At 44.8% G+C, this 13,770-nt stretch overlaps 1 protein-coding gene across 2 annotated transcripts in view; it reads right to left on the minus strand.

Moving 5' to 3' along the window:
• Positions 1 to 511: 511 nt before the first annotated feature.
• GALNT1 (polypeptide N-acetylgalactosaminyltransferase 1) overlaps positions 512 to 13,770 on the minus strand; it is a 90,006-nt gene continuing 76,747 nt past the window's right edge. For both annotated transcript variants that reach the window (XM_048511175.1, XM_048511174.1), the window contains exons 8-12: positions 13,236 to 13,416; positions 10,192 to 10,331; positions 7,392 to 7,490; positions 3,383 to 3,517; positions 512 to 1,958 (exon numbers count right to left, since the gene is read on the minus strand). In XM_048511175.1, the coding sequence (XP_048367132.1) occupies positions 1,812 to 1,958; positions 3,383 to 3,517; positions 7,392 to 7,490; positions 10,192 to 10,331; positions 13,236 to 13,416 (702 nt within the window). In that variant the 3' untranslated portion in view covers positions 512 to 1,811. The remainder of the gene's footprint in view (positions 1,959 to 3,382; positions 3,518 to 7,391; positions 7,491 to 10,191; positions 10,332 to 13,235; positions 13,417 to 13,770) is intronic.

The following is a 13,770-nucleotide window of genomic DNA, read 5'->3' on the forward strand; positions in this document are numbered from 1 at the left end:
CAAGTTGAACTGGCGGGAGGAGGGGTGTTCTCTCCATCTCCTACATCACCTGACCTTCAGGTGGGAAAATTTCTGTCCTTCTACCAGAATGGAGGGAAGAAGTGCTCAGGAGAAGTTCTAGAGAATTCTTCAGGGAAACTGACTAGTCTCTTCCATGGCTGGCCCATGTGGGTCTGCACAGAAGGCCACAAATAGGAACACAAGCGCTCAAGCGATAGTGAGAATGGCTGATCACAGCAGCAGGTTACACAACAGTACCTTCCCTCTCTGTTCACAGAAAACTGGTCTTACTGATTTATTTCCAGATCATTCTGGCCATGGGCAATATATTTATTTCCTTTCTTTCAAGGCAAGAGTTCAATGTGTGCATTAGAAATATGATGGATTCTCTCCCCACCGCCCTGATTCTTCAAAGAGGTTGTTAAATGAGCTATTCTGTTCAAAGCACTAGACTGAGGCGGCACCCTGAGTCTTTAGTAGCAGTGATGTCTTTTTTAACAGGCCAGCTTAATAATTTTCCTTTGATTTTATTAGGAAACAAAAAAGCAGATCAACATTACAATTCAAGAATCTGATCAAAATATGAATGACATCCAAATAGAAAGTGGAAAAGCCCTTCAAGGAATCATTCATAGGCCAGCTGCCCAAGAGCCGAATAAGCCATATCTGCAGACTGACCATTGGAATCCAAGAAGGGAAGAGTTATTGCTGTGAAAACAAAGTCTGCAGTGAAGCAGAATGCGATACGGCCTCGAGGCATAATGGGCTGGATCCTGTGGGCCCATCTTACTAGTGGGAGGTGCCGATCTCCAGCAGACCGAACCGCTGCCTTCCTTCTGCAATGGGGGACGGCTCCTACTGTCGGTGGGAAGAACAGCCACAAGTAGAGCGGATTCACAGCATCCCATCCAATCACAGTCAAGTTACCTTCAACCTGAAATACTCAAGCAATTCCTTAAGAACCAGTGACACAGTGTCACAAAGGTGGCGTAACCCAAGCACAATTGAGACAGCAAGTAACAAAGTATGCTAAACTTTCCGTTTTCAGACAATTAAGAAATATGAATTCAAACAGGCCACGAGCCAACCAGGAAAAAAAAAAGTTGAACTGACATTCAAAGACCCAATTTTATTTATGCTCATGATTCTGTTTTTGCCCAAAATAATTTCAGACCCTTCAGGGGAGGAAAAATATATTAATGGACTACCACACAGTTGAACATAAAGTTGCTGTTCAGTTGGATATTTTTTTTCCACTGAGGTAAAAAAATCTACATATAAATTTGATGCTTTAAGTATTACAAATTGTACTTTTTAAAGTTGTGATTTTCTTTGCTTCTAAACCCTGTTTACACATTTTGTTGATTAATGACATTTTTTTGTCTTGTGACGCCGTATCTGCTTCATTTATATTGGTATCTAAGTTATTATTAACTTAGTTATTAACTAAGTTATTATTAACGATGCAAAAATCTTCATGACAGCACTTTTGGCCAACGTTACCACTGTACAAGCAAACTAGGTTAATGCCACTCTCCAGAGAGCATATTTCTGTGGTTATTTCTTGCTTGTCCAAGCGTTCTATATTAGTCGATGAAAGATTTTCGATCTTGTAAACATCAGTGTTCTGATTCATAAGTACTCCTTTACTCCACACCCTTGACACCAAGATGGCTAGCTCACAGCTCTTGAAGATGCAGAAGAGTTTATCCCAGTGGCTGAGATGCCCGGCAGCCGCTGGTTGCTACGGAAGGCTGCAGCTCGTGACGCTTGCTGAGGTAGCCCAGTCAGTCCTGCTCTTAGACACCTTTTCAGAATGTTTCTGGGAGTGTCACGTTACGAAGAAGCCATTGCTGAGATCGGTTGCCACTGCAGTCTCTGATGCTGGGCACCTGGCTGTCGTCTTCCGTGGCTTTATCCAGGCACTGGTTACTGTTCACATGCAACAGGGTTAATTTCTTGATAGGGCAGAGAAGAGAGAAGGGATTACAGAAAAATCCAAAGACACTTGAAGAAAGCAAATATCATTGTGAAGCTTCCAACCACAAAAGTCAGCTGAAAATGGTTGAGTAACAGTGTCAGTTCAGACAAAGATGAAGCAGGGGGTGCTGTTACATGACTTCACCTCAGACATACACACTCTTGTCTTCTCTCTCTCTCTCTCTCTCTCTCTCTCTCTCTCTGGCCCCTTCCGCACACACAAAATAATGCGTTTTCAAACCACTTTCACAACTGTTTGCAAGTGGATTTTGCCATTCAGCACAGCTTCAAAGAGCATTGAAAGCAGTTTGAAAGTGCATTATTCTGCATGTGCGGAATGAGCCTCTCTCTCTCTCTCTCTCTCTCTCTCTCTCTCTCTCTCTCTCTCTTGGCAAGCTGTAATTGCTACTGGGCAAACTATTGTTTGGACCAGAGACTGTCGGGTGGAGGATCAGGTTGGGTGACCAGCAGGATACCTGACATCAACCCTTGGAACTTCTCTTTACTGTGGGTCACTTTAAAAACTTGCCCCAACAATTCCCGGCAGCTTACAATACAGAGCGGGAGCTTTTATTTGAAAGAAATCGACTCAAACCTGATGAGCATAAGGAGTGAGCTGGGTGGTTCCATGCACTGTGAGGCACGCTCTTAAAATTTAAGAACTAAAGAACACGGAACCTCCAATGAAACACAAGCTGAACATTCCAACACTCGATGCTTATGCTGCTGTCTTAAATTGCTGATTAGGCAAATTGGTTTGTTTTTTACTATTTGGGGTAAGCAAAACAGATAAGCAAAACAAACATTAGATCATATTTGCCTAAAGCTGCTTCAGTTATTTAAGGACACACACAGGCATCCTTCCAAGTGCTGCTAAGCAGGAGGAGATCAGGCCTACAGCCACATGCAATGAAAAGGAGACAGCTTCAGTTTGTATGCATTTAAAAATCATGCAATACGAGAACAAGCACTAACCCACACTCTTTCAAGCAATGACTCTATGCAAGACCTGTCCTCGTAACAGTTGCAAACTGTGGCAAAGGATGGTTGCATATTTTAAGAGGCAAAACTGGAAGTAATCTCTCTGCCACCTGTGTAACCTTTCAGGTGAGCTTCTGTATTCCTTCCCAAGTATAAACCTTGGGCGTGGTCACAGGCAACAGCTGATTGATCAACCCACAATACAGATGGCTAGTTGTGTATTTCCTTATGGTATTTTTGTATTGTTATGTCAGTTTGGGCCACTATCATGGAGAAAAGCATGATATTATCATCTAGGTAAATATTCCATATTTTGAGCAACAAATAGTACATTGAATTAATAATTGCATAGTATTAGATGAAAAAAATAACATGTATTGCCTTTTCTAATGTCCTGCCCTGCAGAATTGAGAAGACTTACCACTGGATCATATTCCCAAAGCTGGTTGCCTTTTAAATGGTGGCATTTGAGCATCGTGACTGGGCCATTCAGTTTTGAGACATCTAAGCACAAATCATCTGTTCGAATTTCTTTGTTGGCTGTATATGAGAAAACCTTGATAGAGCAGAGAATGGAGTATTTTAAAAATTAAGAAGCAATAAGAAAAAGACAGAACCATTTGGTTGGTAAAGCATGCATCCCACTTCACATGGTTACAAAATCCAAACATTAAACTGACCCATAATGTCCTGAACTGTAGAGCTATGTATGTCTAGAAAACAACTAGACAGCTTAATACTGGATTGGACGATAGCTAATGTTATCCCAATTTTCAAAAAAAGAGGAGGGATGATCCGGGAAACTACAGGGCAGTCAGTCTGACTTCTGTTCCAGGGAAGATACTTCGACAGATTTTAATAGAATCAATTTGGGAGCACCTGAAGTCAACCTGGAGATCTGGGGAAGTTAGCACAGATTCGTCCTGAACAGGTCCTGAGGTTTGAGCTTACTGGAGGGTTGACCTTACCCCATCTCCTGTTAGCTCCCATTGGAAACAATGGGGGATGGGAGCACCCACTTTGGGGGTCCATAACTTTGCCCCCCCCCCCCCCCCGGACCAAACTTCACCAAATTTGGGTGACATCATCAAGACAGTCTCCAGATGATATCCTGAATTTTTGGTGCTGCTAGCTTTAAAAATATGCTTCCTGCAGGCCAAAATGTGAAAAAACACTAAAAAATACCCCCAAAAGCCCAAATGCCTTGCATTTGGTTCGTTCATATTCGGGCAGGACATATTTGGGCTGATTTTGGCCTGAATGCGCCCAGATTTGGGCCAAATCCAGGATTCGGTGCACCCGAATCTTCAAGCCAACTCTGCGGTGCTAATATCATGTGTGGGTGGTATTGCCTGGTGAAAGGGGGCAGAGAAGTACTATAGTACTTGTGTAACTTGACCTTATTACGCTGATGGCATTACTTATAAAGTATTATTCATTGCCACGGGCATTAGAGATTGCTGCATCAAATTTATTTAATTACCCCACCCCACCCCACCCCACCCCAAACTCTCAACAATTTTCAACATAAAGTAGGCCAATTTTGTTATATCTGAACATTCTTCAGGTGGGTTGGAGCAAGGAAATAACACAAACTAGGCTACTTCAAGAGTTCATAGCCAAGATGATCTGTAATTTCTCATTTACAGGGCCAGGCTTCTAATAGTCCTGTACTTTCTGAAGTAACTTTTGAGTGTGACACATGGTCTTTCAAGAGGCGGAAAAAAACCCTGTTTTAGTGACCTTCTGCCTTTTTTGTATGCCCGTTTGCAGCTTCAGCACCACTGGGGGTGTCTTTAGGGGATAACCCCAGCCAACTGGAAATTCTGTAATTAGCATGATGCCACATAGCCAGACTTGGCTACATCATAAGTGGTCAGATTTGGATGGGAGACCTTCAAGGAATACCAGGATCATGACACAAAAGAAGGCAGTGGTGAACCACTTCCCATTCCTTGCCTTGAAAACCCTACAAGGTTGGCATAGTTATAAAGGGGAAAAGAAAACAACCCAAAACATATTGCCAGCTGCACAAATGACATTTGTCTTGCATCACTAGTCCCTCTTGACCCTCCAAAGACGGGGATTGGAGTCATGAGACTCACAGGTCAGAAGGACATTGTGAGGGTCAATGTCATAGTAATTTTAACTATTTAAAAACCCTTTTATTATCTTTCTCTCTCACACACATTTTAATGGCCACTGGGCAAATGGATTTTAAGGTCTCAGAAAGCATACGTTTAAAATATACTGAGTGCTATTTGAAAGCTCAGCTGCCTATGCCTGTCACTCTCTGCAGTAACTTAGAATTAAATTCAATGTGCCATAATGTGTTCCTGCTTGCAGGAACATCTCCCCCTCCATAGGAAAGAATGGGCAGTCATCTCTGCCCACCAAGCGGATGTAGCCATCCTTCACAGCTGCTTAGTCTTATTCCCTGCAATCAGCTGTTTTTCCCACACTGGGAACAGCCAGGCCAAGGAAGAAGTCAGCTGATTCTAGACTTAACGCTCTTTCAGGAGATAGTAAACACATCCAGAAGCCCCCCCCCCTTTCTCCAAACTTCTCCGCATTTCTCCAAACTGGAGAAAACACAGCTTCAGCCATGACCGGAGCTTGACAAAGTGCTTGCAAACATTCAATAGGTGACCTAGCAGATCCTTAATCAAGGGGAGGGGGTATTTATTAGTTCATGAGACTGCATTAAGGCCCCGGTAGTCCGTGCAGAGGCACAAGGAGCCGTCCTTCTTCTTCCGGAACAACACTGGCACCCAATGTGGGAAGTGGTTGGCCTGATGAAGCCCCCAGCCAAATTTTTGTCAATAAAGTCTCGAAGGGCCTCGAGTTTCCTAGGGCTCATTTGGTAGATCTTTCCCTTTGGAAGTTGCGCCCCCGGGACCAGTTCAATGGAGCAGTCAGTGCTCCGGTGGGGCGGGAGGCAGTCACACTCGTGCTCGTCAAAAGCTTTTGTCAGGTCCTGGTAGTGGCTGGAAAGCGTTAGGGGAGAGTCATGGACCTCCACGAGGTCGGGGTGGATGAGGCATCTTGAGCACCCCGAATCAATGAGGGCTTCAGAGCGGGTGTAGGTAGGGGACCCCGGGGCAGCGAGGGTGACCGAGACAACCACTGGTTTGTCCCCGGGTGCGGTTGCTTGGGTGCAGCGTTCTAGGCACGTTGCAAGGAGATGTCCATCGCCTCCGCAGTGGAGGCAGAGGCCCAAACGATGGCGGTGGGCACGGTGGCATCTGAAGGTCTCGGTCGGGGAGTTCCCTTGTCGGTGGGTTGTACCAGTGGGTGGATTGGGCACGGTGGGCGCTGGGCACGGTTCCAGCGTTGCTCTGACTGCTCCACCTGTTGGATCCGTAGCTCCGCGTCGCCTGCCCTTTTGATCCACTCCAGCAGGGTCTCGGGGTCTCCGTTGATCAGGCTCCACTGTAGTACTTTAGGGTGGAGGGCGTCCTTAAAAAGCTGCACAAGGACCATTTCAGGCCATCTGTGCAGGCGACTAGCCAGCCTGCGGAACTCCGCAGCAAAGTCACTGACCGAGCGGTTGCCCTGTCGTGGCCAGATTGGTGAGTGGAGGTTAGATTGGTGGTGGAGGTTAGATCTATCAGTGGCTACTAGTCATGACAACCAAAAGAAACCTTCACATCCAGAGGGAGTAAATCTTTGAATACCAGTGCCAAGAGGCAACATTAGAAAGTCTGGCCTCTGGAGCAACTAACTGTCACTGTGTGAAACAAGAGGATGAAATAGGTGGACCAGTGGTCTGATACAGCACTGTTCTGTTCACTAAGAAACTGTACCTCAGACTTTATCAGCCCAGTTTTCAGAGCAGTTGTCACAATATGGCCTCAGATTTCTATAAAGCAGGGGTGGCCAACCTATGGTGCTCCAGATATCCATGGACTACAATTCCCATCAGCCCCTGCCAGCATGGCCAACTGATGGGAATTGTAGTCCATAAACATCTGGAGCACCATAGGTTGGCCACCCCTACTATAAAGGCTCCTGACCATTTCCACGGTACATTATAAACACCTTTTCTTCCTCCCGCAGGAAAAGGGTGCAGCCTTACAACAGTCCCACCAGTACACCAGGCAAAATATTTTAACCAAATCAAACAGACACTAAAAGCCTACTCTGAGGAAACTGGTTGAAAATGGAAAGTTCGAATAAAATAGCTATGGAGATTAGTTTGTTCAAAAACGGCACTTATAACTAAAAAGCTTTTTTAAAGCTCCATTACTGACATCAATTTTTAAGGTTGATACTAAGGAAACACTGAATCATTCTCTAAACACCGTGCCATTAATGCTACGTAGCAATAAAAATGCTTTTAAAAATGGTACATTGTTAATCGAGCGCAACACGCACGTTTTTAAATCGAGCGCAACACGCACGTTTTTAAAAGGACTTTATATTGTTACCTGATTACCACCCATTCCGTGACAGTTAAAAATCCCAACTTTTTCATTTTCTTTTCTTGCCATGTTATCAAGACATTGATTCGTTTCCACGTTTCTTATCTGAAGACAAAGAAAAACAATCAAGTCCAGTTTACTTACAGTTTATTTACACCAGAGACGCACTACAGTGGCCAGCCTGAGATATTTGCAAGTGAGCAGGCTTTGCCATTTCCCAGGGCTTCCTGCTCTCCTGCCCCACTGTGCCCCATTCCCCCGAGAAGGCTTCTCAGACTTGTTCCTGGCCACTCCATTTCCCTTCCTGCATACAGGAGAGGGTGGGGTGATGGAAAAGGAGGAAGGGGATGTGCATTCCAGCCAAGAGGACGGGCTCAGGCAACCAGACAGCCCCTATCACTTATACCAGGAAAAAAAAATTGTTTGTTATCTGGTACCAAGAGAATACTAACAAATGAGGACAGGTAATTAGGGGAAAAAACTGGCTTAACGGAACAAAAGCTCAAGAGCCCTTTGGGGGAGGGGTGGTATATAAAATTAATAAATTCATAAATAAAACAGCTATTAGTGGCTGGACTGATTCTTGGTCTGCCTTGATGAGCAGAGACTCTGGTTCATCTCATGTTGCCTTACCACCAAGGATGGTCCCACAGCACAGGTAAGTCTTTGAGCCACAGCTATAATCTGTCTCAGAAAAAGACAGTGGTAGAGTTGTATATGTCTCTACCACAGAACTCAACATGCTGGACCTCCTTTGTTGTAGAACAGTGTTGGCGAACCTTTTTGAGACCGAGTGCCCAAATTGCAACCCAAACCCCATTTATTTATCGCAAAGTGCCAACACGGCAATTTAACCTGAATGCTGAGGTCTTAGTTAAGAAAAAACCAGTTGGCTCCCCCTTCCTCCGCCCCACCCGCTCGAGCAGGGGCCAGCCTGCTATAGTCTCCAGCAAGTCCCGAGCGCACCGCTCTGTGCCTCTCTAGCATCTCTGCCTCCTCTGTGCCGCCCCCCCCTTGGGCAGCAGCCACCCAGAGCACAGGCACCAGGCCCGCCAGCCGAGTCCTTCCTGCTCACCGCAGTGCGCAAATGTCGTGCTCAGTGGCCCAGGCCAGCCTAGATGTGTGCGAGTGCCCACAGAGAGGGCTCCGAGTGCCACCTCTGGCACCCGTGCCATAGGTTCGCCATCACTGCTGTAGAATGTTCTGCCTGGGTCCCAGTGCTTACCTAGCCCTGCTCCCTTCCCATCTATTTGATAGTTGTTTGATGAACCTGAAATGCTCTTCTATCAAAGTGCCATGTTCAACAACGCACAAAATAATGGTTTTGACAAAGGCAGCATGGAAACATGAATGATAATTCTCATATTCATTCAGGCTACATTCTAATGCAGAAGCATACCATTTTCTCAGCTACTGCACCTCAAGTGACCATACTAACTTCTTTTTCTGAGACAGAGTGTAATGTCATTAAGGGGCTACAAAGGCATCTGAGGAGGCTGTGGCACAGTTCTCTATGCCTGTCTAACATCGTCTCTAATGCCAACCTCCACTTGTTGAACACTTGTGGGATTCCACATTTAAAGAAGTGCTTTATTGTAGTACAGGAACGCCTACAATTCTCTAGAGCTACATGATTCTTTTTCAAACTGTCAAGACGAAATTTTAACACTTAGCCAAGCAATTTTTTCCAGACAATTAACAACATTATGGGATCAAGGGAAAAGACCAATGATAGCATTTTAAATCAGCAGTATAACAGACTGTGGGGAAAACAAGGAGGGCCTTGATATTGCAGCACCAGGGAGGAAACATCGTTCTTTCTGTCCTCTCAGAAGCCAGGCCATGCCGTGTTGGTTCCTATCAGGCACGCTGAATGCTGCCTTTCCTCCATGGGGAAGCCAGGAACACAGATGAACAGAAGCATCTTTCCCCCCCAGATAAGGAAAGTATATTTTTACAGTTTCAGCATGGAAACTGAGAGCAAACGGCAATGCACTTTCTCACAACAGACCTGGACTCAATGCTTCAATGAACAAGCTTAACTAAATGCAACCCACACAAGGCTGAGCTGATGGTAACAGGGAATTTCGGGACTCTCATTGTGGCCACAAGGACACAGCCACCATTTCAAAATCCCGTGAGAGTTTAATCCCGATTGGATCTGCAGCAGTCTCAGACACTGTTGTCCACACCACCACCACCCCATAGACCTTATCAGTGCCAAAATGGTCATGCACATCACCTCAACTGATTGTGTTGGCTACTGGGTTTCAAATTATTATTATTATCCTCCTCCTCCTCACGACTCTTGCCTAGAAAACCCTAGGGGCCCCCAAAAGTCAGATGTGACTTGATGACAAAAAAACCCTTTGCAGTGTTTCACAATAAACTGTTTTTAATTGTTGATGTTGAAAACCACCTCTTAATTTTTTTACATTATAAAATGATATAAATTTAAAATAAAACCCATTAAATCAATCACCACCCTATTACTTACATTATCAAGACTGTTAACTAAACACCCTGAGCATGACACTGATATCACATATAGTTCAGCAGTTCTCTGCTGTTGGAGAATTTCCCTCAACACCTTACATTAAATCAGCTCTAGCAATGTACGCACTCTCTTAAATCACAACATTGCTGGTCATACATCACAAAAGTACATCTGTCTTAATCTCCTTCTGCCAAACTTCAAAGCTTTGTACGTGAACAAACTTAGGCAAGTTATGTCATTTTTGTTTCAGTGCTGGACAAATATTGAGGAATCTTCAGGATAGCCTGACATATCAAGACTTTTTTTTACCTCTCCCAAAGAGAAATAGTGGCGCGGTATTTGGGAATCGGGATAAACATTCTCTAGGTACCAAGAAAAGGGCCTGCACTGTAGTTTCTGTCGTAGTCCAGCTCGCGATGATATGTCTCCATAATCTACCTTCGTCACGCCTGCAGAAAAAGTTATAGGCTGTTAGCTCAAAACTGTAATGGAGCGCAAGCGTAATTAAAGAGATTAAATGCACAGAAATTATTCTGCCTGAAAGGGGCCAGTTTTATGGATAGCCTTTGGGGATAAATTCTAAAGTAAAACGACACATTTTGTACTGGCTATTTCTACAACCATTGCAAGTTTATACCCCTAAAAAAGAGATGGTATCTTTTAATACTAGTATAAACACTATCCATTTCTTATTTATATAGTAGTTTCTGTTAGAACTGCCTACAGAATTTCACTGAAGAGTATGCAACTAGCAGTTAGAAGCCTCAGGAACTAGATTCAAACAGAAAGATCTTGTCCTTGACTCCCTGGTAAATGGTGAGAATTACCCAGAAAGAAGCCCTTCAGCTCAGAGGGAGAATTCTCATTCCTCTACATGAGAGTTTCTCTAGAAGTTTAAAACAATCTTTATAAGAGACCAGCGAAGATAGGTGAACTCAGTTTCAGACACGAAAAGATAGTCGCCATTTTCATTCAGGGAAAAACCCAAATGGCCCCAGATTAATATTCACTATTTCTTTCACTGGGAGGGAAGGCAACAGGGTGAAGCCTGATATTGTCAAATCTTGGAAGCTAAGCAAGGTTGATACACGCATGAGGGACGGCTGAGGAAAGCGCTACGCAGCAAGGTGATGGCAAATCCCCGCTGCTGCTCAACTGCCTTGAAAATCCCCTGATGCCGTTGCCACAAGAAGAAGAGGAGAGTTTTGGATTTATATCCCCCCTTTCTCTCCTGCAGGAGACTCAAAGGGGCTGACAATCTCCTTGCCCTTCCCCCCTCCCAACAAACACCCTGTGAGGTAGGTGGGGCTGAGAGAGCTCCCAGAAGCTGTGACTAGCCCAAGGTCACCCAGCTGGCGTGTGCGGGAGCGTACAGGCTAATCTGAATTCCCCAGATAAGCCTCCACAGCTCAGGCGGCAGAGCTGGGAATCAAACCCGGTTCCTCCAGATTAGATACACGAGCTCTTAACCTCCTACGCCACTGCTGCTCCGCAGTTGCAACTTGATAACATTAACATAGCACTTCCTTCATTAGTCAGAGTTTAAGCATGAGGAAAGAAACCGGGCATCAGACTTAAATCCCTGGTCGTACCACCGAGCCTCCAGTGTAGCTTCCAAAAAGGGACAGACATGGATTTTCTTATTACTGTAACAGGACAATAAACTGACATTCCCTTAGAAAAATTTGGAACACAGAGATGCAGGGATAATCTTATTTCATGGGTGTTTTTTTTTTTTGCAAGGTTGCCCAACATATGCAAGAGCTCAACACTTTTTAGCAGGGAAATTCAAAGGCTGGAGCATGGTTTGGCTCACCTCTAACCAGAGTTATCAGAGCCCAATTCAAACCAGAGGAAATGTAATGGCTGCCCAATGTACAACCAGCACATGCAATCAGCAACAACGCCTACAGAAGGGGAGAGCATCGTTTACCATCGCCACCATCACCACCCTGCCAGGCGTGATGCTTTGAATTCTAACATCCTTGGGATCTCATTGATAGCAGTTCAAAAAGATTTGGTGAGAATCACTTGACAAACTGCTATCAATGAGATCCCAAGGGTGTTACAATTCAAAGCAAGAATCAAACAGCATCACCTCTGAAGAGAAACATTATCCTTGTTTCAAAACTACATGGTCAATTTCTTCGTTGCTGGTGGTCTTTTTTAAGTGATCCAAATGGAAGGAAAACTTCAACAATACATTCAATCCGTAAATCACCATTCAGATTTGTCCTTCCAGCAGACAGCAACTGCCTGGTATAAATGCAAATGGATGGCGGGGGGGGGGGGGTACAATTAGAAGGGCTCGAGATCAATTACTGACAGTTCCAGCTAAAAAGATCTGTTAGCAGAGAAAACCTTCAACATGAGCCTTTGGAGAAGTAGACAGACCAGTAGTCCTGAGGTCCCCCGACGTGGCATCAATGGGTGCTATGGCACCCATCTTTTTCAGAAAGTGAGCAGGGTCTTTCTGTATGGCAGGGTTTGTTACAGGCTACCCTTGTTCAAAAGAAAGGGGTTTCTATGGCTGAAGCTGCAGGCACTGTTTCACAGGCCACCATCCCCATAAGCACTCAGGTCGGCTTACGACATCAGTTAACAATAATATGATCAATACAACCAGTGAAATTATTCCATTGGATCCTGGCACCACAACCCCTACTAAGGAGATAATAATTAAAATTGGAAGCTATACCCCTTAAAAAACCAACATTCACACTAATATTAGGAAAAAGGGAAAGGGAAGGAAAAGAAAGGAAGAAAGCAAAGGGAAGGGAAGGGAAGGGAAGGGAAGGGAAGGGAAGGGAAGGGAAGGGAAGGGAAGGGAAGGGAAGGGAAGGGAAGGGAAGGGAAGGGAAGGGAAGGGAAGGGAAGGGAAGGGAAGGGAAGGGAAGGGAAGGGAAGGGAAGGGAAGGGAAGGGAAGGGAAGGGAAGGGAAGGGAAGGGAAGGGAAGGGAAGGGAAGGCCAATCAATGGATACTGTTGCTGTCCTCAGAATAGTTGTCTTACAGGCCCTGTGAAACTGCACCAATTCCTGCAGGACTTGTGGTTCCATTCTCTTTTCAGACTTTCCTTTTTTAAAATCTCTATTTCTCTCACCACCCGCTCCGGATTTCCCTGATTTCTTTTTATCCCCCTTCTGTAATTCTTTTGCAAAACAAGGAAGGTGTGTTGTGTTTGGCTCCATGTCTTGAGGCAACCTTTTGGGTCCAGCCCTACCTCCAACCATTTTGGCGTGGCACTCTTTATTTCCTCTCAAAATTCCAAAGGTGCCTGTGGGGTCAAAAAGAGGAGGGACTCCCGGCAGCACTCTGACCCCCATGGGCTCTTTATGTTAATTATTTGCTCACCTGGGGAAATTATATAGAAGAAGTTCTTGAACTCATCCATCCACACTTCTGCAAGTCTTCTATTATTTTTATTGATTATCTGCCCCGTGCCTCCTGGGAAAGTATAAGGAGTGGCTTTTCGAAAAACATGGCCAACATGTGAACAGGTCACAATTTCCAGGGTTCCTCCGCACTGCCAAATCTAAAAGCATCAAAAGAAAAGTTATTATTTAATTAAACTGCGAGAAATCCTTCTTCAGAAGAGCGGGCATGCCAAAGAAACAAGTATGATAAGCCTGCATTTAAATTGTAAATATGAAATGTATATTTCACCTAAGATGGGCATAATTCTGTAGACCTAAGGACACACAACCAATGGCTACTGACCCTCCCCCTGCCGGTACAGAGTCAGTGCGGTGTAGTGGTTAAGATCAGGTGGATTCTAATCTGGAGAACCAGGTTTGATTCCCCACTCCTCCGCCTGAGTGGCAGAGGCATATCTGGTGAATCAGATGTGTTTCCGCGCTCCTACATTCCTGCTGGATGACCTTGGGCT

The sequence above is a fragment of the Sphaerodactylus townsendi genome, linkage group LG11 (assembly GCF_021028975.2).
Source record: "Sphaerodactylus townsendi isolate TG3544 linkage group LG11, MPM_Stown_v2.3, whole genome shotgun sequence".
Lineage (NCBI taxonomy): Eukaryota > Metazoa > Chordata > Lepidosauria > Squamata > Sphaerodactylidae > Sphaerodactylus > Sphaerodactylus townsendi.